The sequence below is a fragment of the Hemiscyllium ocellatum genome, chromosome 7 (genome assembly GCF_020745735.1).
Source record: "Hemiscyllium ocellatum isolate sHemOce1 chromosome 7, sHemOce1.pat.X.cur, whole genome shotgun sequence".
In the NCBI taxonomy this organism is placed as follows: domain Eukaryota; kingdom Metazoa; phylum Chordata; class Chondrichthyes; order Orectolobiformes; family Hemiscylliidae; genus Hemiscyllium; species Hemiscyllium ocellatum.
In genome coordinates this window covers 8,347,324-8,372,497 of record NC_083407.1, presented here as the reverse complement: position 1 = coordinate 8,372,497, position 25,174 = coordinate 8,347,324, and the positions used below count along the sequence as shown (strand labels likewise).

The 25,174-nt window shown below is 47.7% G+C and overlaps 1 protein-coding gene across 1 annotated transcript in view; it reads right to left on the bottom strand.

The window, feature by feature from the left end:
• The window catches only part of LOC132817315 (receptor-type tyrosine-protein phosphatase-like N), a 281,771-nt gene that overhangs the window by 37,632 nt on the left and 218,965 nt on the right, over positions 1 to 25,174 (bottom strand). The window contains exons 14-17 of the mRNA XM_060827725.1: positions 23,925 to 24,137; positions 21,815 to 22,012; positions 17,269 to 17,416; positions 4,177 to 4,250 (exon numbers count right to left, since the gene is read on the bottom strand). Coding sequence (XP_060683708.1) covers positions 4,177 to 4,250; positions 17,269 to 17,416; positions 21,815 to 22,012; positions 23,925 to 24,137 — 633 coding nt within the window. The remainder of the gene's footprint in view (positions 1 to 4,176; positions 4,251 to 17,268; positions 17,417 to 21,814; positions 22,013 to 23,924; positions 24,138 to 25,174) is intronic.

The window sequence follows — 25,174 nt, the reverse complement described above, 5'->3', positions numbered from 1 at the left end:
TCCTTCAGCCCATTAAATCTGTACTGTCAGAAATCTCGAGACTCTCTCAGCACTGTTGTCATGAATTTTTTTTTGCCACCCTGCTAATTCCTTCAAACCCGTCCTGTATCTGGAAAGCAAACATGATAATCCAGCTGAGGGTCGAACCAGTGATGAGGGAATAAAATCAAAGAACTGATGACATGGAAATCAGGAACGAAAGCAGAAATTGCTGAAAGGAAACTCAGCAGGTCTGGCAGCATCCATGGAGAGGAAGCAGAGTTAACGTTTCGGGTCCAGTGACCCTCCCTCAGAACTGGTTGTAGCTAGGGAAATATAAGCTGAAGAAGAGGTGGGTGGGGGAGGAAGGAGTAAGAATAAATGACAGGTGGAGATGGAGTCCAGACAGAGAGAGAGAAAAACAGTTGGACAGATAAAGGAGTGAATAAAGGTCAGCCTGGGAGATGGAGTCTGTTAGTAGCTGACAATGGGCTGTTTGTCATAGCAGCCCATAGTGTTTTGTGATGGTGCACACAGCCTGGCTACACTGTCTGACACTTTGTACTGTACAGTGCATGTGGAAAGCCAGTGATAATGAGCTGCCTCTCACTGATCTCACTCAGGAGTCAGACACCAAAGACAAAAGGAACAATCATTTTAATGGCTTCGGTTACAAATTATAGCAATTTCATCTTTCTCCCTCTCAGGACAAATTTCAGAGGCTTCACTCATCTTCCTGAATATATCATGATATGCGTGCTGGGTATGACACACATGTCTCCCAGTCTGTCACAGAAGACCCACTGGCCACACATAAATATATTATATATTGCACACCGAACGAACTGTGGATGCTGTAAATCAGAAACAAAGATGGAAACGCTCAGCAGGTCTCTGCAGCACCTGTGGAGGGAAATAGGAGACAGCGAGGTCTGCAGATGCTGGAGGGTCACAGTCAGCCTAGTGTGACGCTGGGAAAAAGCACAGCCGGTCAGACAGCATCCGAGGAGCAGGAGAGTCAACGTTTCAGAGTCGCGATGAAGGGTCCTGCCCGAAACATCATCTCTCTTGCTGCTGTGCTTTTCCAGCGCCACACATTTCGAGGGAAATCAGAGTCGGGCGGCCCTTCCTCAGACCTGCTGAGCTTTTCCAGCAATTTCTATTTTTGTTATACGTTGTACACGCTCCGAGGCAGAGTCACCGGACTCGAAATGTCAACTCTGCTTTCTCCCCACAGATGTTGCCAGACCTGCTGAGTTTCATCAGCAATTTCTGGGTCATGTTTCGGATTTCCAGCATCCACAGCTCTTTGTTTTAAATTACACAGCTCTGCATTTCTTCAAAACAATGACTTGCTCTGAGTCAGTTAAACAGAGAAGAGGCCACGGGTAATCTAGAATAATGAGGAGGCCATTCATTCCATTGTGTTCATGCTGTTTTATAAGAACATGGGAACGAGGAGCAGGGGTAGGCCATTCGGCCCCTCAAGCCTGCTCCGCCATTCAATAAGATCATGGCTGATCTTTACATGGACTCAGCTCCACTTACCCGCCCTCTCACCCCATCCCTTAATATCTTACTGTTCAAAAATCTATCTTTGCCTTAAAAACATTCAGTGAGGTAACTTCAACTGCTTCCCTGGGCAGGGAATTCCACAGATTCGCAACCCTTTGGGTGAAGACGTTCCTCCTCAACTCAGTCCTAAATCTGCTCCCCCCTATTTTGAGGCTATGCCCTCTAAGTCTAGTTTCACCCAACCTCCTTTGTTTTGTCTTATCTATTCCCTTCATAATTTTACATGTTTCTATAAGATTCCCCCCTCATTCGTCTGAATTCCAATGAATGTAGTCCCAGTCTACTCAGTCTCTCCTCATAAGCCAACCCTCCCCACTCTGGAATCAACCTGGTGAACCCCCTCTGCACCCCCTCCAGTGGCAGTACATCCTTTCTCAGGTAAGGAGACCAAATCTGCACACAGTTCTCCAGGAGTGGCCTCACCAGCATCCTGTACGGCTGCAACATTAACCTCCCTGCTTTTAAACTCCATGCGATGAAGGACAATATCCCATTTGCCCATATTGAACCTGCTGCTTATCATCTAACCCCTGTATGATTGAGAGATTCTCCAGGAGAACACCAACCTTCAGCACAGTCTTGTAAACACAGACACACAAATCTGTGTTTTCATCGGGACGTGTGATGAATTCTCCACTTCTCCCCTGCCCCTCACGCTCTGTAAAACTCGACAGTTTTGCTCAGAACCTGAACTCGATGTCAGGGGAGCAGCACCCTTCCTTCTTGGTTATGAACTATGCAGAGCAGAAAGGGGACCTGCGGATTGCACGGGAAATAGTCCGCCAAGTCTGTGACAACTCTTTGAACAACATACGAGCTGCTACCTCTTCTCCCAGATCATATTCCAAAAAGGAATGAAACCGGGCAGACGACCTGGCATTGACTTAGACACCAGAGAAGACAACGGCAGAAACAGCCCTGCAGAGACCCCCTCACTAACATCTGGGGGCTAGTGCCAAAACTGGGAGCACTATCTCACAGACTAGTCAAGCAACAGCCTGATATAGACCCACTGACGGAATCATACCAGACAGACAGTGTCCCGGACACTAGCATCACCATCTCTGGATATGCCCTGTCCCACCAGCAGGACAGGCCCAGCAGAGATGGCAGCACAGTAGTGTTCCCTCAGGAGGGAGTCCTCAACATTGATGTCAGATCCTATGAAGTCACATGACTTCAGATGAAACAGGGACAAGGAAGCCTCTTGCTAATTCCATAAATATCCCCATCCTCAACGATGTGGGAGTGCAGTATATCAGATAAGGCTGAAATGTTTGTCACAATCTTTGGCCAGCAGTGCCAAATGGATGACCCATCTTGGCACTCCTGAGGTCACCATTATTTAAACATGTGCATTTAATGTGAAGGGTAGGCTCTTTTTCACAGAGAGTGGGAGGAGGCTGGAACACCCTGCCAGGGATGGAGATGGAGGCAGATAGGGCTGTTCAAGGGGCTTTTAAATAAGCACATGAATATACAAGGAATGGGCCAAGGGCAGGCAGAAGGGATTAGTTTAATTTGGCGTTATGTTCGGCACTACATTGTGGACAGAACAGCCCGTTCCTGGGCTGTGCTGTGCTGTTCTATGTTCTATTATTCCTTATGACATCAAGAAACAGTTGAAGGTCGAAGTTATGGGTCCTCACAAATTTCTGATACTAGCTGGTGTATCACAACTAGCTGAGCTGTTCCAGTATAGTTACAACACTGGCACCTTCCCGACAATATGGAAAATTACCCATTTATGTCCTGCACTCAAAAAGCAGGACAAATCCATCGCAGTCAATTACCACCCCATCAATCTACTCTCATCCTATTGAAATCAGGAGAAAATGGTTCAGAGATAAGTTTCAGAGAAAAGGGACATAATTGTATTTTAATATCCTCTATTATTTCTTATTTTCTCCTGGGCATTTGCTTTCAGAACTGTCCGACAGACAATTAGCTTCAGAGGCACACAGTACAAAAGCAGAATAAACTGGAGATGGTGCCATTCCTGGCACAGCAGGTTCAGAAAAGATGTGAAAGTAGGGAGAAGGCAGAGAAGATGCAATGGTGTGAGGGATGGGAATCTTCAGTTACTTGGAAAGACAGGAAACGTTAGGGCTGTACTTCAGCAGAACTGAAGATGAAAGGGAGATTTGATAGTTGCATTCAAAATCAAAAGCAGGTCTTGACAGGGCGCCTGGGATAAGTGTCTCAAGGCACAGAATGACAGAGCTTGGTAAAAGAAACAATGCAGTGAGTGGTTAGGATCTGCAGTGCACTGCCCCAAGGTGTGGTTAGAGGCAGATGTAGCTGTCTTTTCAAAGGGTAACTGGCAGCATTTGGGAGTGGAACTCGCTGAGTTGACCTTGCAAAGAATGTTAGCAATGGGCTGAGTGGCCTCCTGCTGTGCTGTACCATTATCTAGAACAATCCTGGAGGGTTAGCGATCTGTACATGTCTCTCGGCTCTCACAGATGTTTGTAAACACAAAGCTGGCCTTGAACTTGAGTCAAACCTCAGCTTCACTCCTACTTCATTCGACAAACTGGCAGGAGGTCAACAGCGCCATGACCTCTGACCCTTCACCCAGACTTCACAATCATTTGGGGGAAAAAAAATATATTGACTTACGATTGGACTGGCATTGATAAAATCTGTCCTGGACGGGTTGGCTTCTGCTTTCAAAACCATGCGGTTGTGGTTATCTAGAAATCAGAGACAAAAATTAGTGCCACCTCATTTAGTGCCATTTTCATTCCCTCCCTGTTTACGTTGCACACTTGACTGTGCAGTTTATCAATGGGCACCACGAGAGCCCGCCTCATGAGGGTTCCTCAGTGACCACTCTCAGGGTAAGATCATCAAAACCAAACTGAAGCAAGTGGAGGCCACTCAGCCCCATTCCATGGTCATACAGCATGGAAACAACCAGCCATGTTGACCATGTTCCCGAACCAAACTCGTCCCACCTCCCTGCTCCTGGCCCATATCCCTCCAAATATTTCCTATTCATGAACTTATCCAAATGCCTTTTGAATGTTGTAACTGTACACACATCCACCACTTCCTCAGGAGTCATTCCACATGCGAACCCAATGAGATCATGGCTGATCTGCATCCCAACTCCACCCAGCCTCCTTGGCTCCGCCCAATCTCAGAATTACAATTATAAACTGAACCAACATCTTCATGGAAGAGAGTTCCTTGGGTTCACCACTTGCTGGACGAAGAAGAGTTTCATTCCTTGATGGACAGAGTTTGATCTTAATGTTAGGCCATTGACACAGAGTAACATGGGAGTTAGTGTGGGGAGATAGCCCCTAATTGGGATGCAACTACTGACTGACAGCTAGTTTGATGGGCTGAATGGTCTACTCTTGCTCATATGTTATGCCTCCTTGCCCTGCGAATAGCCTCAGCCAGACCAGTGAAATAGATACCTGTCTATCAACCCAACCACAACTCTTCTCAAGATTTCAGACTTATCAAACTACTCTTTTATACTGTCCTGTATTGTATTCCAATTTAAGTACAAATTGACCTCATTAGAACACCCACAGTGTGGAAGCAGGCCATTTGGCCCAGTGAGTAACACCAAACCTCTGAAGAGCATCCCACCCTGTCCCAGCCCTCCACCCATATCTCTGTAGCCCTGCACTTCCCATGGCTAACACTATGGCAATTTAGCACATTTTGAAGGGCTTTAGCCCGAAACGTCAAATTTCCTGTTCCTTGGATGCTGCCTGACCTGCTGCGCTTTAACCAGCGACACATCCCTGAACACTATGGGGCAATTTAGCACAGCCAATCCACCCTAACCTGCACATCTTTGGACAGCGGGAGGAAACCCATCCAGACATGGGGAGAATGAGTAAACTCCACACAGACAGTTGCCCGAGGCTGGAATCGAACCAAGGTCCCTGGGGCTCTGAGGCAGCAGTGCTAACCACTGAGCCACCGTGCTGCCCTAACAAGGATGAATGATTTCACATCAGGGACTGCATTGTTTTTTGAGGTGGGATTTGAACAAGGCCAGCAAACTTTATGCCGGCATCCTGGTCTCAAATTGCACACACTTTTGATCCATTTCTTGGCCAGCCACCCAACGGTTTTGTCTGGTGTTTTGGAGCAGCATTGCCTTTGGAAACCTCTCTGTGAGGAGAGCTTTCATGGGATGTGATCATCAGCCAACATTTTCACCTCATTACCGACTGCCCTTGAACTGACCTGCTGGATCATCCCAGAGGGCAAGTCAGAGTCAACTACATTGCTGTGGGTGTGGGATCATACGTAGGTCAGACCCAGGTGAGCACAGCAGATTCCCTTCCCTAAAGGACATTAAGAAACCATATGGGATTTTAACAACCACTGGGCTAACCTTTAACTCTACATTTTCCTGGATCTAAATTTCACCATCTGCCATGGCAGGATTCAAACTCGGGTTCCCAGAACCCATATCCTCAGAAAATGAGGGCGAAATGAGGACTGCAGATGCTGGAGATCAGAGTCAAAACGTGTGGTGTTGGAAAAGCACAGCAGGTCAGGCAGCGGCTCTGGGGCGGGAAATTCGACGTTTCAGGCATAAGCTCTTTGCACGAACCGTCGATCCTCCTGCTCCTCAGATGCTGCCTGACCGGCTGTGCTTTTCCAGCACCACTCTTTCTGACTCCACAGAACATGGAGTCAGCCTGAGATCACCAGGCTGGTGACATTATCACTGCAACATCTGGCAGAAGTTGCTCTTCTCTGATGCTGTTCTAGTAAATCCTCTCTGTGCCTTGAGTTGCCTCCATGGTTTATATGGTCTTCAGTGCTCTGCCTCTGAGGTCTGGGTGCCTGGGTGATGTCCTGTCCCATACAGGCTGTTCCCTGTGACAAGACTCTCCCCACTCTCAGGCTGCTACATCACTGTCTCTACCTTACTTAAGAGTAACTTCTGATTGGCTTTCTGGAGTTCCAAAGCAGAGTACAGAATACATACCTTTGCAAATACAGCTCTCTCATTTTGAGAAGATTTGTAGTTCAGGTTGAGGTTCAGGATATAAGTTTGCTCGCTGAGCTGGAAGGTTCATTTTCAGAGGTTTCGTCACCCTGCTAGGTGAAGCTGACAGCTCACTGATGATGATGACGATGTTACCTAGTTTAGTGACGAAATTTCTGAAAACGAACCTTCCAGCTCAGTGATCAAACCTACATCCATAGCTGTCTCATGCAGTTATTTCAATCCCATCTCCTCTGAGTCGTTCGACAAGGTTCCCCATGGGAGACTGATTAGCAAGGTTCGATCTCACGGAATACAGGGAGAACTAGCCATTCGGATACAGAACTGGCTCAAAGGTAGAAGACAGAGGGTGGTGGTGGAGGGTTGCTTTTCAGACTGGAGGCCTGTGACCAGTGGAGTACCACAAGGATCGGTGCTGGGCCCTCTACTTTTTGTCATTTACATAAATGATTTGGATGTGAGCATAAGAGGTACAGTAAATAAGTTTGCAGATGACACCAAAATTGGAGGTGTAGTGGACAGCGAAGAGGGTTACCTCAGATTACAAGGGGATCTGGACCAGATGGGCCAATGGGCTGAGAAGTGGCAGATGGAGTTTAATTCAGATAAATGCGAGGTGCTGCATTTTGGGAAAGCAAATCTTAGCAGGACTTATACACTTAATGGTAAGGTCCTAGGGAGTGTTGCTGAACAAAGAGACCTTGGAGTGCAGGTTCATAGCTCCTTGAAAGTGGAGTCGCAGGTAGATAGGATAGTGAAGAAGGCATTTGGTATGCTTTCCTTTATTGGTCAGAGTATTGAGTACAGGAGTTGGTAGGTCATGTTGCGGCTGTACAGGACATTGGTTAGGCTACAGTTGGAATATTGAGTGCAATTCTGGTCTCCTTCCTACCGGAAATATGTCGTGAACTTGAAAGGGTTCAGAAAAGATTTACAAGGATGTTGCCAGGGTTAGAGGATTTGAGCTATAGGGAGAGGCTTGAACAGGCTGGGGCTGTTTTCCCTGGAGCGTCAGAGGCTGAGGGGTGACCTTATGGAGGTTTACAAAATTATGAGGGGCATGGATAGGATAAATAGACAAAGCCTTTTCCCTGGGATTGGGGAGTCCAGAACTAGAGGGCCTAGGTTTAGGGTGAGAGGGGAAAGATATAAAAGAGACCTAAGGTGCAACTTTTTCACGCAGAGGGTGGTACGTGTATGGAATGAGCTGTCAGAGGATGTGGTGGAGGCTGGTACAATTGCAACATTTAAGAGGCACTTGGATGGGTATATGAATAGGAAGGGTTTGGAGGGATATGGGCCGGGTGCTGGCAGGTGGGTTGGGATATCTGGTCGGCATGGACGGGTTGGACTGAAGGGTCTGTTTCCATGCTGTACATCTCTGTGACTCTATGTGACACTCAGCTACTGTTTTTAAATTCATTCACGGGATGAGGGCGTCTCTGGCTGGATCAGCATCTATTGCCCATCCCTAATTACCCAGCGGGCAGTTAAGAGTCAACCACATTGCTGTGGGTGTGGAGGCCAGAACAGATAAGACCATAAGACATAGGAGTGGAAGTAAGGCCATTCGGCCCATCGAGTTCATTCCACCATTCAATCCTGGCTGATGGGCATTTCAACTCCACTTACCCGCATTCTCCCCATAGCCCTTAATTCCTCGTGACATGAAGAATTTATCAATCTCTGCCTTGAAGACATTTAGTGTCCCGGCCTCCACTGTGCTCTGTGGCAATGAATTCCACAGGCCCACCACTCTCTGGCTGAAGAAACGTCTTCGCATTTCTGTTCTGAATTGACCCCCTCTAATTCTAAGGCTGTGTCCACGGGTCCTAGTCTCCTCGCCTAACGGAAACAATTTCCTAGTGTCCACCCTTTCCAAGCCATGTATTATCTTGTAAGTTTCTATTAAATCTCCCCTTAATCTTTTAAACTCCAATGAATACAATCACAGGATCCTAAGCCGTTCCTCATATGTTAGACCAACCATTCCAGGAATCTCCGCTGGACACGTTCCAGTGCCAGTATGTCCTTCCTGAGGTGTGGGGACCAAAACTGGACACAGTACTCCAAATGGGGCCTAACCAGAGCTTTATAAAGTCTCAGTAGCACAACGGTGCTTTTATATTCCAACCCTCTTGAGATAAATGACAACATTGCATTAGCTTTCTTAATCACGGACTCAACCTGCATGTTTACCTTTAGAGAATCCTCGACTAGCACTCCCAGATCCCTTTGCACTTTGGCTTTACGAATTTTCTCATCGTTTAGAAAGTAGTCTATGCTTTTATTCTTTTTTCCAAAGTGCAAGACCTCGCATTTGCTCACGTTGAATTCCATCAGCCATTTCCTGGACCACTCTCCCAAACTGTCTAGATCCTTCTGCAGCCTCCCCACTTCCTCAGTACTACCGGCCTGTCCACCTAACTTTGTATCATCGGCAAACTTCGCTAGAATGCCCCAGTCCCTTCATCCAGATCATTAATATATAACGTGAACAACTGCGGCCCCAACACTAATCCCTGTGGGACACCACTTGTCACCGGCTGCCATTCTGAAAAAGAACCTTTTATCCCAACTCTCTGCCTTCTGTCAGACAGCCAATCCTCAATCCATACCAGTAGCTCACCTCGAACACCATGGGCCCTCACCTTGCTCAGCAGCCTCCCATGTGGTACCTTATCAAAGGCCTTTTGGAAGTCTAGATAGACCACATCCACTCGGTTTCCCTGGTCTAACCTACTTGTCACCTCTTCAAAGAATTCCAACAGGTTTGTCAGGCATGACCTCCCCTTACTAAGTCCATGTTGACTTGTTCTAATCAGACACTGCTCTTCCAAGAATTTAGAAAGCTCATCCTTAATGATGGATTTTAGAATTTTACCAACAACCGAGGTTAGGCTAATTGGCCTATAATTTTCCATCTTTTGTCTAGATCCTTTCTTGATCAAGGTGGTTACAACAGCAATCTTCCAATCATCCGGGACTTTCCCTGACTCCAGTGACTTTTGAAAGATCTCAACCAACGCCTCCGCTATTTCCTCAGCCACCTCCCTCAGAATTCTAGGATGTATCCCATCGGGGCCAGGAGTTTTATCAATTTTAAGACCTTTTAGCTTTTCTAGCACTTTCTCTTTTGTAATGGCAACCATACTCAACTCAGCCCCCTGACTCCCTTTAATTGTTGGGATATTACTCATGTCTTCCACTGTGAAGACTGACGCAAAGTACTTGTTAAGTTCTCCTGTTATTTCCTTATCTCCCATCACTAGGCTTCCAGCATCAGTTTGAAGTGGCCCAATGTCTATTTTTGCCTGTCGTTTGTTTCTTATGTACTGAAAGAAACCTTTACTATCATTTCTAATATTACTGGCTAGCCTACCTTCATATTTGATCCTCTCCTTCCTTATTTCTCTCTTTGTTATCCTCTATTTTTGTAGCCTTCCCAATCTTCTGATTTCCCACTGCTCTTGGCCACTTTATAGGATCTCTCTTTTTCTTTAATACATTTCCTGACTTCCTTTGTCAGCCATGGCTGTCTAATCACTCCCCAGATAATCTTTCTTTTCTTGGGGATGAACCTCTGTACAGTGTCCTCAATTATACCCACAAACTCCTGCCATTTTTGCTTTACTGTCTTCCCCGCTAGGCTCTGCTTCCAGTCTATTTTCGTCAGTTCCTCTCTCATGCCCTCGTAATTACTTTTATTTAACTGTAACACCATTACATCCGATTTTGCCTTCTCTCTTTCAAACTGCAGACTGAACTCTACCATATTATGATCGCTGCTTCCTAAGTGTTTCCTTACTTTGAGATATTTTATAAAGTCTGGTTCATTACAAAGCACTAGGTCCAGAATAGCTCCCTTGTGGGCTCCATGACAAGCTGTTCCAAAAACCATTCTGTAAGCATTCCATGAATTCCCTTTCTTTGGATCCACTGGCAACATTATTTACCCAGTCCGCCTGCATATTGAAGTCTCCCATGATCACCGTGACCTTGTCTTTCTGACATGCCTTCTCTATTTCCCGGTACATGTTGTGCCTCTGGTCCTGACCACTGTTAGGGGGTCTGTACATAACTCCCATCGTGGTTTTTTTGGCTTTGTGGTTTCTCAATTCCACCCACACAGACTCCACATCATCCGACCCTATGTCATTCAGTGCCATAGATTTAATTTTGTTCTTAACTAACAAGGCAACCCCACCCCCTGTGCCCACCTCCCTGTCTTTTCGATAACTTGAAAATCCTTGGATGTTTAACTGCCAGTCTTGACCCTCCTGTAATAAGGATGGCAGTTTCCTTCCCTAAAGGGCATTAGTGACCCCCGATGGGTTTTCCCCCTAACAATTATTAATGGATTTGTGGCCATCATTACATCTTAATTCAAAATTTTTATTGAATTCAAATTCCACTGTCTGCCGTAATGGGACTCGAAGCGGGGTCCCTGGAACATCACTTGGGTCTCTGGATTAACAGTCCAGTGATAATACCACTTGGCCATCACCTCTCTTCTCTCAAAGGGTCATGCATCTGTGGAATTCATCCCCCCCAGGGTTTTTAATTAACAACGGGTTAGTGCAGGCAGGAAAGTGGATTGGAGACCGAGATGAGATCAGCCATGAATGGCAGAGCAGGCTTGAGGGTCTGAATGGCCTGCTCCTGCTTCTAGTTCTTACTAAAGGCCCTATATCTTTGCACATTATTTCTATCTATATAATCATCCAATTCCCCATTGGATGTCTCAATCTTATATACCACTGTCATATGAATTCCCATTAAACTATGACCTGCACACTCTCTAAGGCTTCTACCCCATTGTTGTGGTGCATTCATTATACAGTAGTAGAGAGCTAACTAAAGACTTGGAGTTGGGCAGTCAATGGTTTTCCGAGTAGATCATTTAATTAAAGAACATGCGTAGTTTTAGAGTTGGCGATTAGACTCCATCCTGCACTGAGACAGGAGCTGCACTGGAACGGGGTCACACAAAAATACACAGGCCCCGTCTCCATGCCAACAACAATTATGTTACTAAATGTTCCTGTGATATGCTTTCAAGTGCTATAATTAACAGTGCGGATAGTGAAAGATCTAAAATGGTGCATTAGGGACAGTTAGTCAGGGAATGAGCAAATTTAGCCTCCGTCAAATTTACTAAATGGTACAAATTTAAGGGAGGCAGGAATACAGAGTCCCGTAGATGAAGACATGCTAATCTTGGAAGGTGGCAGAACATTCTCTTAACACTGTTAAAAGATCCTTGCCTTCATAAACAGAGACAAAACAGTACAAAGTCAAAGAAATTATGCTAAACTTAGATAAACTGCTGGCTAGGCCCCTGATGGAAGATTTTTTTTCTCTCTTTATTTTGTAATACATGGGGTATGCCAGTGAGGTCAGTATTTATTACCCAGGAGGCAGTTTGAGAATCAATCACATTGCTGTGGGTCTAGAGTAACATTGTAGGCCAGACCAGGTAAGGATGGCAGTTTCCTTCCTGAAAGGACTTTAGTGAATTGGATAGATTGTTACACACCAGTGGAGGATAATTGTCATGGTTACTGTCATTGAGACTAGTTTTCAATTCCAGATTTATAAACTTAATTTAAATTCCCCCTGGTCTTGTGGTGGGGTTTGAACCCAAGTCCCCTCAAACATTAGCTCAGAGTACTTTAAGACATAAGACATAGTAGCAGTAGGCCATTCAGCCAATTGGGTCTGCTCTGCCAATCAATGAGATCACGGTTGATCTGATAATCCTCAGCTGCAAATGTGTTGCTGGTCAAAGCACAGCAGGCCAGGCAGCATCTCAGGAATAGAGAATTCGACGTTTCGAGCATAAGCCCTTCATCAGGAATAAGAGAGAGAGAGAGCCAAGCAGGCTAAGATAAAGGGTAGGGAGGAGGGACTAGGGGGAGGGGCGATGGAGGTGGGATAGGTGGAAGGAGGTCAAGGTGAGGGTGATAGGCCGGAGTGGGGTGGGGGCGGAGAGGTCAGGAAGAGGATTGCAGGTTAGGAGGGCGGTGCTGAGTTGAGGGAACTCCTCAGCTCCACTTCTCCCATAACCCTCAATTCTCTCAGTGTCTGTCTCAGCCTTGAATATACTTAATGACCCAGCCTCGACAGCCTCCTGCAGTAAAGAATTCCACAGAATCAATACCCTCTGCTATGAATTTGAAGGCGTGTACTGTACCTTTATGAGAGAGTGAAAGCTGTTTGGCAGTGAGAATTTTCAGGCAACTGTCATGTGAATGATTGGCAGTCTCAGAATGTACCGGAAACTTAAAAATATGTAACATTTGGCTACCTCAGTTGTTTTGACCACTATTTAAAGTTAACCAATCAGTTTAAGTTATACCCCAGGATACTAAAACCCAATCAAATTTGATTTTTACTGTTTTGACAACATTGAACCAATGAGACGATCCGATGTTTGGGGTATAAAAGAAGCTGGCAGTTTGGACAGTTAGCCAGAGACAGCACCAACTGCCACTGAGAGACTGCCTGAAAAACACTCTGTCAAAGGTACCTTTTTCATATGAAACATCTTTCCAGCAGAAGATCAAAGATGACCCAGGGAGATCTACAAACAGGAAGACCAACAACAGAGATGACAGCTGCTGTCTGGTTTTGAAAACTGAGTTGGTGTAAACTTAATGGGTGCTTTATTGGATCAGTATGTTGTTATAGAGCGGGAGGTAGGTAACAAACCTTTAAGAGAAAGGAGGATTAGAGTCGTAAATAGTTGTTGTTTAATGTACACTTTTAGAGTTGATGAATAAATTGACGTTTTTTCCTTTATGTAGTGGAATTTGGGGAGTTCTCTGTCACTCATATTTTAACAGATTATGAGGAAAGTTGACATTTTCTGTGTGTTGGGTTTAATTAGCAGAAGGGTTCATCGCTGTGTTGTAACACTCCTGGAATTCCTCCTTATCTCTGTCTCAAATGTTGGACCCTTACTCAGAGATGATGCCCTTCAGTTCTGGTCTTTCCTTCAAAGGGTTAAGCCATTCTGAATCTCCCCTCCGAATCTTGTACGTTTCAATAAGGTCGCCTCACATCCTTTCATGTTCCAGTATTGGCCCAACCTCACCAACCTCTCCTCATAAGATACTAGTCCAGTGACATTACCACGATGTCACCATCTCCAATTCCAGACTCCACACTGAAGGAAGGTTTTGGAGCGCAGGTACAGAAGAGATAGCACTCTTAATAAAGTTAAGGAGGAGAAAGGTAGACTTTTAATTAGAAATAGGTTGAAGGTAATGGAGAGGGGGCAGGAGGTGGAGTTGAGGCTGAGGTGAGATCAGCCATAATCGTATTCAATGGTGGAGCAAGCTTCAGGGGCTGAATGGCCTCCTCCTGATCTAAAAATATCAAAACAAATAACTGGGCTACTAGGAAAAGAGGCAGGAAGTCGGACTATTCAGAGATTTTAAAACCTGAGAACAGGCTTAATGGGCTGAATGGTCTCCACGTGTTTGCACAATTCTATTGTTATGAGCAGATTATTTTAAATCCTTCCCTGCAGCAGCCAGCTACTCCAGAATGGCACGAGGAATGTGGCAGAAAATGTTTCTGATTTGCTCCAGTTAATAAGAAGTTGGATGTAGTTCAGATAAATCTCACTCCGGATTAGACTGCAGCAGCTACAGCCGTCTCTATAAGACCATAAGAGATAGGAACAGGAGTCGGCCTTTTGGCCCCTTAAGCCTGCTCCACCATTCAGTAGGATCATGAGATCTGGTGCGGCCTGGAGGGTAGGCCTGGTGCGGCCTGGAAGGGAAGGCCCGGTGCGGCCTGGAGGGGAAAGCCCGGTGCAGCCTGGAAGGGAAGGCCCAGTGTGGTCTGGAGGGGAAGGCCCAATGCGCTCTGGAGGGTAGGCCCAATGCGGTCTGGAGGGGAAGGCCCGGTGTGGTCTGGAGGGTAGGCCCAGTGCGGCCTGGAGGGGAGGGCCCGGTGCGGCCTGGAGGGGAGGGCCCGGTGCGGCCTGGAGGGGTAGGCCCGGTGCGGCCTGGAGGGTAGGGCCCCGTGCGGTCTGAAGGGGAAGGCCCGGTGCGGTCTGGAGGGGAGGGTCCGTTGCGGTCTGGAGGGTAGGCCCGGTGCGGTCTGGAGGGTAGGGCCCGGTGCGGTCTGGAGGGTAGGGCCCGGTGCGGTCAGGAGGGTAGGGCCCGGTGCGGTCAGGAGGGTAGGGCCCCGTGCGGTCAGGAGGGGAGGGCCCCGTGCGGTCAGGAGGGGAGGGCCCGGTGTGATCTCGAGGGGAGAGCCTGGTGCGGTCTGAGTGAAGGACTGAAATGCTGAAATCTTTATTTCTTTATTTTTCTAATTTATTCCTAAGATCCTCTACCTAAGTATCTTTAGTACCTAGCAAAGACAGAATTTCTGGAAACGCTCAGCAGGTCTGGCAGCATTTGTGGAGAGAAATCAGAGTTGACATTTCAGGTCAAGTGACCCTTCCTCAGAACTGATGGTAGCTAGGACAATGTCGGTCTATCTGCAGACGATAGGGTGGGGGAGGGGGTAAGGAGTAAATAATACATAGGGATAGAGTCTAAAGAAAGAGAAGAGGAGTTGGTCAGACAAAGGAGGGGAGAATGGCCAGCCCTAGAAGAATGTTAGTGTCTAACAATAGGTTGTGGGTATAATAGCAGAGTGATCATCGTGGAACACACGCTCAGAAACTGAGGAGGGAGGAAGTGAACGGGCAGGTGTTACACCTTCAGCGGTTGTAGGGGATGGTGCCGTGGGGTTGTTAGCGGTGGCAGGAATGTTGGGAGTGATCGAGGAGTGGGCCAGGGTGTCCCAGAGGGAACGGTTCCTGCGGTAGGCAGACCAGGAAGGGGAGGCGTATATGTGTCTGGTGGTGGCATCTCTCTGGAGGTGGCGGAAATGGCGGCTAATGCCCATTTACCTCCTCCCTCTTCAGTAGCAAAGTGCCCAAACACACCTACCAGGATGGAATACCCTGCTGTTACACACTACCTATGGTTATCCACTAACAGTCTCCATGAACAGCTATTCACCCTACCAGCCAGATCGGTATCCTCGCCTTTGTCCGTCCAACTGTTCTCTCTCTTTCGGATCTATCCCCACCTTTTGTTTATTCCTCACCCCCTCTCCCCACCCTATCTTCTGCACATAAGCCAACAATGAGGGAAGGTCACTGAACCTGAAACCTGGAGGGGTGGGCCCGGTGTGATCTCAAGGGGTGGGCCCGGTGGTCTGAGTGAAACGTTAACTCTGATTTCTCTCCACAGATACTGCCAGACCTGCTGAGTTGTTCCAGCAGCGTCTGTTTTTGTTCCTGATTGACAGCGTCTGCAGTTCCTTCGGTTTTTGCGTTTGTACCATAGCTGGTACTATAAGTAGAAAGTTTGTAAATTTTCCACTCATGTGAGCACGTGTGACAACAGACCTAATTGTAATTCAAATTCCTCACGCCATTTTGATTCTCTGACTGATGAAGAACCTAGGGGAAAGTGAGGACAGCACCACACTCTCGAATCTGATCAATAATCTACCTATCTCAGCCTTAAATTGAGTCATTGAGATGTACAGCACGGAAGCAGACCCTTCGGCCACGGATTCTGGGTAATCCAAGATGGAGGACTGGAAAAATTTCTGGCTGTAACAACTGCTCCTTTTTTTTGAGGCATTTTAGGTGTTGAAATAGACTCAAGGACTCTGACCCCACAGCTCTCTCTGTGGCAAGGAGTTCCTGACTCTCAACCCTCTGAGAGAAGAAATTCCTCGTCAGCTCAGTCTCATATTGGTACCCCTTTATTCAGAGACTGTGCCCTCTGCTCCTAGACCTGAACCTGAGGAGAAACATCCTCTCAGCATTGACCCTGCCAAGCCTGTGTAACTATGACATTGTTGCTCACTCAGTCCGTGGTACTGAAGGCTGGAGGAATATTTCCCCAGTTCGGCAGAAGTTGCCACAGTATGGTTGTTCTCAGTACAATCCGTCACCTCTTTGGGTCAGATACAAGTCCCACTCCACAAACACCTCAGCACGATACCAAGAAGTGCCAACACTGTTGGAGTGCCGCACTGCCATCAAAACAACAGCCAACGGCAGTTCTCATTGTCATCATTACTGAGCTTCATATACCCGAGTTATTCCAACATAGAACAGTACAGCATAGGAACAGGCCCTTCAGCCCACATTAGTTATTATTAGTTGCCTTTGGGATTTGAACTTGTGTCTTCAGGGCCGAGTCTCCAGAGAACGAGACAGTGGCACTATCACAGGGGCCACGGTGATAGTGGGCGGCACGGTGGTTAGCACTGCTGTCTCACAGCGCCTGAGACCCGGGATCAATTCCCGACTCAGGCGACTGACTGTGTGGAGTTTGCACGTTCTCCCCGTGTCTGCGTGGGTTTCCTCCGGGTGCTCCGGTTTCCTCCCACAGTCCAAAGATGTGCGGGTCAGGTGAATTGGCCATGCTAAATTTCCCGTAGTGTTAGGTAAGGGCTAAATATAGGGGTATGGGTGGGTTGCGCTTCGGCGGGTCGGTGTGGACTTGTTGGACCGAAGGGCCTGTTTCCACACTGTAAGTAATCTAATCACACTCTCCCTCTCGTTGTCCCTGACCTGCCAGTCCCAAAGAACCATCCACCGAGTCCTCCTCTACCTTCATCCCCACTTCCAAGAACAAAACTCCCTCCCCTTGCTTTTGAAAACCAAAACACACACAATCTCTCACACGTACAGGGGACAAAGTCAGGATTCCGACTCTTTTTGATGTTAACCTCACTCTGTCCGATGGAGCACGAGTTGGGTTCAGCCTGATAGGCACACAGGGCCTCCCACTCCTTGTGCAGACGGTCCTTGATCTTCAGGTGGTCCTCCATGTACGCCTGGTGAAGAAACAAAGATGTCAAACCGTGTGTCAGGAAGAACGGCCAGGGCCTTGACTCAAAGGTCTGTAAATGAGGCAAAGGAAACGTGATGAGGGAGAATATCAACTCTTTCAGTTGGACTCAGGAATGGAAAAGATTGATGACACAATGACCTGGGGGGTAAAAATTTAAAGGGTTGGGCAAGAGATGCAGGGGAGGGATGTGTTTGTAGAATCACAGAGTCATACAGCACGGAAAGAGACCCTTCGGTCCAACCAGTCCATGCTGAACATATTCCCAAACTAAACCAGCCCCACCTCCCTGCTCCTGGCCCATATCCCTCCAAACCTTCCCTATTCATGAACTTATCCAAATGTCTTTTAAACATTGTAACTGTTCCCGCGTCCACCACTTCCTCTGGCAGTTCATTCCGCACACAAACCACTCTCAGGGTGAAAATGTTGCCCCATAGGTTCTTTCTAAATCTTTCTCCTCTCACCTTAAAAATATACCCCTTAGTTTTGGACTCCCCCACCCCAGGGAAAAGACCTTTGCTAGTCTCTTGATCCAGGCCCCTCATGATTTTATAAATCTCCAAAAGGTCATTCCTAAACTCCAGTGTAAAAGGTCCCAGCCTCTCCTTACAACTCAAAAGACTCCAGTCCCAGCAACACCCTGTAAATCTTTTCTGAATCCTTTTCAGTCTAATTATATCCTTCCTAAAGCAAGGTGACCAGAACGGCACACAATATTCCAAATGTGGCCTCACCAACATCTTGTGCAGCCACAACATGACCTCCCAACTCCTCTACTCAGTGCTCTGACCAATAAGAGAGAGCAGACCAAATGCCTTCTTCACTATCCTATCTCCCCGTGACTCCACTTTCAAGGAGCTATGAACCTGCACTCCAAGGTCTCTTTGTTCAGCAACACTCCCCAGGACTTTACCATTAAGTGTATAAGCCCTACCCTGATTGGCCTTTCCAAAATGCAGCACCTCGCATTTACTGAATGGTCTGAGCAATGAAGGTAATGGAGCGATTGGGAATAATACGGATCCTGGAAGCGGAAACGAGGAATGATTTCCAAAGGAAATTGGCTGGACACAAAAATATACTTCCCAGGCTAGAGAGTCAGGTGGCACACAGAACCAGCATGGAGCTACGGGCTGAATGGCCTCCTGTGTTGTAATAATTGTGCAAGATTTGGAGATATAACTACATAAATCTATACTGTAGGCATAGCAAGATGAGAAGCAGTTCATTAAAAAGCACACTTGACTTTATTGATAAAGTAACAGAGAAGAATAACGAGGAAGCTATGATTTCAAACCCACAACCACTTCCATCTATATTCCACATTCTGTTCTATTACCCTGATGGACTTATGTAAGGTATGATTTGCCTGGACAGCACACAAAACAATATTTTTCACTGTATCTCGGTACACGTGTCAATAATAAATCAAATCAAACCCAGAAGGACAATGGCAGCAGATACATGGGAACACCACCCTCCAAGTTCCCCTCCAAGCCACTCACCGTCCTGAATTGGAAATATATCGCCGTTCCTTCACTGTCACTGGGTCAAAATCCTGGAATTCCCTCCCTAAGGGCATTGTGGGTCAACCCACAGCACATGGACTGCAGCGGTTCAAGAAGGCAGCTCACCCCCACCTTCTCAAGGGGGCAACTAGGGATGGGCAGTAAATGCTGGGCCCAGAAAGCGATGCCCATGTTCCGTGAAATAAGTAAAACCAATCTTTATCAAACATTGGCTTGGCTGCCTCTTCTCTCATTCCCTCACTCCTGAAAATTCATTCTGTCACTCTCTCTTCACCTGCTCTCGAATACTCCTTATGCCTCTTCCTCCTTCCGTCCTGGTGAAAATCCAACCCTCATATCATTCCTTCATGCCCACTCCTCTCCAACATTATCGTCCCCTTTTATCCACTCACTATCTCCTGTTCCTATGTCATTTACCGTAATATAATCATTACGGTGCAGGAGGCCACAAACACTGAGGGCAATTTAGCACGGCCACCACCTCTGGGACACCCGGACCAACCAACCCAACCACCCCGTGGCTCAACACTTCAACTCCCCCTCCCACTCCACCAAGGACATGCAGGTCCTTGGACTCCTCCATCGCCAGACCATAACAACACGACGGTTGGAGGAAGAGCGCCTCATCTTCCGCCTAGGAACCCTCCAACCACAAGGGATGAACTCAGATTTCTCCAGTTTCCTCATTTCCCCTCCCCCCACATTGTCTCAGTCCCAACCCTCAAACTCAGCACCACCTTCCTAACCTGCAATCTTCTTCCTGACCTCTCCGCCCCCACCCCACTCCGGCCTATCACCCTCACCTTAACCTCCTTCCACCTATTGCATTTCCAACGCCCCTCCCCCAAGTCCCTCCTCCCTACCTTTTATCTTAGCCTGCCTGGCACACTCTCCTCATTCCTGAAGAAGGGCTCATGCCCGAAACGTCGATTCCCCTGTTCCTTGGATGCTGCCTGACCTGCTGTGCTTTTCCAGCAACACTTTTTCATCTTCCTTATGGTGTAATGTTCAGGAATGTACACAATATTCAATCAAAGAAAACAAACTCAGCACCAGCTGCTAGCTATTATACGGGAACACAGAAAATAGGAGCAGGAGTAGGCCATTCGGCCCTTCATGCCTGCTCCACCATTCAATATCATCATGGCTGATCATCCAACACAGTCCCCTGGTCCCTCTTTCTCTCCATCCCCTTGGATCCCTTTAGCCCTGAGAACTCTATCTAACTCCTTATTGGAAACTTTCAATGTTATGGTCTCAACCACTTTCTGTGAGAGACAATTCCACATTCTCCCCACTCTCTGGGTAAAGACATTTCTCCTCATCTCACTCTGAATGTCCTCCCCATATCCTTAGACTGTGACCCCCTGGTTCGGGACTCCCTGGTCATTGGGAACATACAGTCATAGAGTCATAGAGATGTACAGCATGGAAACAGACCCTTCAGTCCAACCCGTCCATGCCGACCAGATATCCCAACCCAATCTAGTCCCACCTGCCAGCACCCGGCCCGTGTCCCTCCAAACCCTTCCTATTCATATACCCATCCAGATGCCTTTTAAATGTTGTAATTGTACCAGCCCCCACCACTTCCTCTGGCAGCTTATTCCATACACGTACCACCCTCTGCGTGAAAAAGTTGCCCCTTAAGTCTCTTTTATATCTTTCCCATCTCACCCTCAACCTATGCCCTCTAGTTCTGGACTCCCCGATCCCAGGCAAAAAGACTTTGTCTATTTATCCTATCCATGCCCCTCATGATTTTATAAACCTCTATTAGGTCAGCCTCCGGCGCTCCAGGGAAAACAGCCCCAGCCTGTTCAGCCTCTCCCTATAGCTCAAACCTCCAACTCTGGCAACATCACTGTAGATCTTTTCTGAACCCTTTCAAGTTTCACAACATCCTTCCTGTGTTTATCCCTGTCTAGTCCTGTTAAGAGTTTTATAGGTTTCTCTGAGATCCCCCTCATTCTTCTAATGTGAAGATATTCCTAGTTGATTCAGTCTCTCTTCATACCTCACTACTGCCATCCCAGGGATCAGGACAAAGTAAGGACTGCAGAGGTCAGAGTCGAGAGTGTGGTGCTGGAAAAACACAGCAGGTTAGCCAGCATCCGGCGAGCAGGTGAAATGACGTTTTGGCTCAGAGCCCTTCATCAGGACGGCACAGTGACTCAGTGCTTAGCACTGCTGCCTCACAGCACCAGGGTCTTGGGTTCGATTCCCGCCTGTCTGTGTGGGGTTTGCACATTCTCCCCATGTCTGCGTGGGTTTCCTCCGGATGCTCCGGTTTCCTCCCACAATCCAAAGATGTGCAGGTCAGGTGGATTGGCCGCGCTAATTCACGGCTAGGCTGAGGGGTGACCTCATAGAGGTTTATAAAATCATGAGGGCATAGTGTTAAGTGCGTTAGTCAGGGGTAAATATAGGTTCAGGGAATGGGTTTGGGTGGGTCTCTCTTTGGAGGGGTGGTGTGGGACTGAAGGTGTTTCCACACTGTAGAGAATCTAATTCTCCTGCTTCTCAGATGCTGGCTGACCTGCTGTGTCATCCCAGGAGTCAATCTGGTAAACCTTCACTGCACTCCCTGCATCATCAGAATCTCTGTCCTCCAATAAGGAGACCAAAACTGCGCACAATACTCCAGATGGGGTCTCTCCAATGAGTATAGTCCGAACTGAACCAATCTCACTTTGTACGGTCAGTCCTGCCAAGCCAGGAATCTGTCCATCGTACTCCACGTCCCTCTTAATACCCACGTCACTGCCGTCCTCCCCGGGCCTGCTCTCACTGTGCTACTAAATCCAACCTGAAGCGAGGGCCCCACTCTCCCCTCTGTCTGAGCAGCTTACCAGAATCATGTGACCGGTTGAGATGTCCATGTTGGACTGGACGGGTTCCTCACACCAGGACGGGGTGCTGCTGTGGGAGCTGGGGCTGGCCTGGGGAGCGTCGCTGAACTGGGAAGAGACGCTGCTGACCCGGGAAGTGTCCACCGTCTCCGTGCGGGAGTAGGATGATTTAGCCGCCATGTGCTGGCGGCACAGTTCCTGCCGAGAGAAATCACAACAAAGTTCCTTCCGTCCGCTTGGTCCCGAGAGAATGGTGTGCGCCCGTCCACTTTGCTGCCCTGGCAGGCCGCTTGGCCCATCGAACCTCTGCTAGCTCTTTGGAAGAGCCGTCCGTTTAGATTCCTCAATCCCACTCCATTCCCATATCTCATGTGGAGTTTGCACGTTCTCCCCGTGACTGCATGGGTTTCCTTCGGGTGCTCCGGTTTCCTCCCATAGTCCAAAGACGTGCAGGTTAGGGTGGATTGGTCATGGGAAATGACCCATGGTGTCCAGGGATGTGTAGGTCAGGTGCATTACTCATGGGAAATGTAGAGTGATAGGGTAAGGGCGATGGGTCTGGGTGGGTTACTCTTTGGAGGGTCGGTGTGGACTGGTTGGGCTGAATGGCCTGTTTCCACCCAGTAGGGATTTGATGAATATCCCTGGCAAATATTAACATTTCCATTAAGAGGCGAGCAGGGAGATTCCTGGCGAAACTCAGCAGGCCTGGCAGCGTCTCGGCCTGGCAGCGTCTCTGAGGAGGGGAGGGACTCTGAAGCATAGTCACCCCAGACTTGAATCGTTAATGGTGTTTCTCCCTCCGCAGGTGCTGCCTGACCTGCTGAGTTTCTCCAGCTTTCTTGCTGTCTGCTTCAGAACTCCAACAATTTGCAGTTTATTTCCATTTGTGAACTCGCTCTCTCTGGTTCCCTGGAGGGTTACAGTGTTGTCCAGGTCTAACATATGAGGAACGGCTGAGGATCCTGGGATTGTATTCATTGAAGTTTAGAAGATTAAGGGGAGATTTAATAGAGACGTACAAGATAATACAAGGCTTGGAAAGGGTGGACGCTAGGAAATTGTTTCCATTAGGTGAGGAGACTAGGACCCGTGGACACAGCCTTGGAATTAGAGGGGGTCCATTCAGAACAGAAATGCGGAGACATTTCTTCAGCCAGAGGGTGGTGGGCCTGTGGAATTCATTGCCATGGAGTGCAGTGGAGGCCGGGACGCTAAATGTCTTCAAGGCAGAGATTGATAAATTCTTGTTGTCTCAAGGAATTAAGGGCTACGGGGAGAACGCTGGTAAGTGGAGTTGAAATGCCCATCAGCCATGATTGAATGGCAGAGTGGACTCGATGGGCCGAATGGCCTTACTTCCACTCCTATGTCTTATGGTCCAACCTCCCCAACCCACATTGTCGAGTGTCAAGTCTGTGCGATATCTGGTGTGGCTTCTCCTGTCTTGATCTCCGCCACCTTCCTCCTGCCCCACCAGCTCTCCGGGAGCTCTCCTTCCTCAGTGCTCTAGTACTCGCCTCTTGAGTCTTCCCTGGTTTCCAGCCCCCTCCGACCAGCTGCTAATCCCAATCCCGTTATATCCATAGAGCAAGGAATCCCTGACAGAAAGGTCTTGACTCAAGACCATGTGTCTGACACAGGACAAGAGCAGGCGAATCAGTGCAGCCAGGAACCACCCACCATTGTGGGATCTCTGTTGTCAGACCGATACCGCTGTATTTGAATAAATACAACACTGGCCCCTCGTCTTGTTAGAGACATGTGCTCACCCTATATTAGAGGTGTGCAGGTATCTGATATCGTACAGAGGCATGTACCCCACATTGGAGGGACAAGTGTGCACACATTTGGAGGGACATGTTTAAACAGTACTGGAGGGGCATATGTTCTTGATATTGGAGGTATGCATTTACTTGATATAGGAACATTAGAAGTGTGTATGTACCTAATAATGGACAGGCGTGTACCTGATAATGGAAGGATATACATACCCAATGTTAGAGGGATTGCAGATCGATACTGGCGAGACACATGTACCTGACATCAGAGGAGCACACCCATCAGATCTTGGAGGGAGTGTTACTCGCTGTTGGAGGGAAATATGTACCTGATATTCGAGGGAGGTGTCAGTCCCTCCTTCAGGACCCAGTCCAGCCAGTTTCTCTTTCTGCCGCTGCTTGGCATTCTGTCTGAGGCAGATGATGACAGCTCCAGCAATGAGGATGCCAGCAATGCAAGCTACTGCGATAAAGGTCAGCAGAAGGAAGCGGAAAGTGTCGCTGTGTCTCGCTGGCTTTGGCAGGGAGTGGAATGCATTCCTCTGTGGGGAAAAAACAGAGAGAGGGAGAGAGAGTGAGAGAAAGAGAGAGAATGAAAACTGCAGGAGATACAAAGGAGAGTGGGCTGGTATTAACACAGCTCTATCTCGCAAGCCTGAATCTCACCCAGATGCACCTTACGGGAGACAGAAGCAATTTGCAGGTCTCTCGAAGACAGCTGTTTTTAATCATCACCTCTGGATTCACTCCATCAGCATGATCCATGAAGTGTTTAATATTCCAGAGGGAGCACCGAGGGTGACAGGGCTGTGTTCTGGACTCTGCGTTCATGCTGTGACTCAGAAATCACCCCGGGAGAAAGTCAGTCCCTTCGGGCAGGCAACAGCAGAGTGTGGGAGGAGATTCTTCAGCCTCCCGAAGGAACTCTGCCATTCCACAGCCTGGCTGATCCTCTCCTTCTCAATTCTCCTACGTTACTCCCTCAGGGAGGTGGTGGCCTCAAGGTGTTGTCACTAGACTATTCCTCCAGAGACTAAGGTAATGTTCTGGGGATCTGGGTTCAAATCCCCACATGGTAGATGGTGGATTTTGAATTCAATAAGATTCTGGCATAAAGAGTCTAATGATGAACCCATTGCTGATTATTGAGTTATAGAGATGTACAGAAATAGACCCTTCAGTCCAGCTCATCCATGCTGACCAAATATCCTCAATCAATCCAATCCCATTTGGCCCATATCCCTCCAAATCCTTCCTAATCATATACCCATTCAGATGCCTTTTAAATGTTGTCATTGTACCTGCCTCCACCACTTGGTCTGGCAGCTCATTCCATACACACACCACCCTCTGGTATTTACTTGATATAGGAACATTGGAAGTGGGTATGTACCTAATAATGGACAGGCGTGTACCTGATAATGGAAGGTCACTTTTAGATCTTTCCCCTCTCACCCTAAACCTATGCCTTCTAGTTCAGGACTCTCCCACCCCCAGGGAAAATACCTTGTCTATTTATTCTGTCCATGCCCTAATGATTTTATGAACCTCTATAAGGTCACCCCTCAGCCTCCGATGC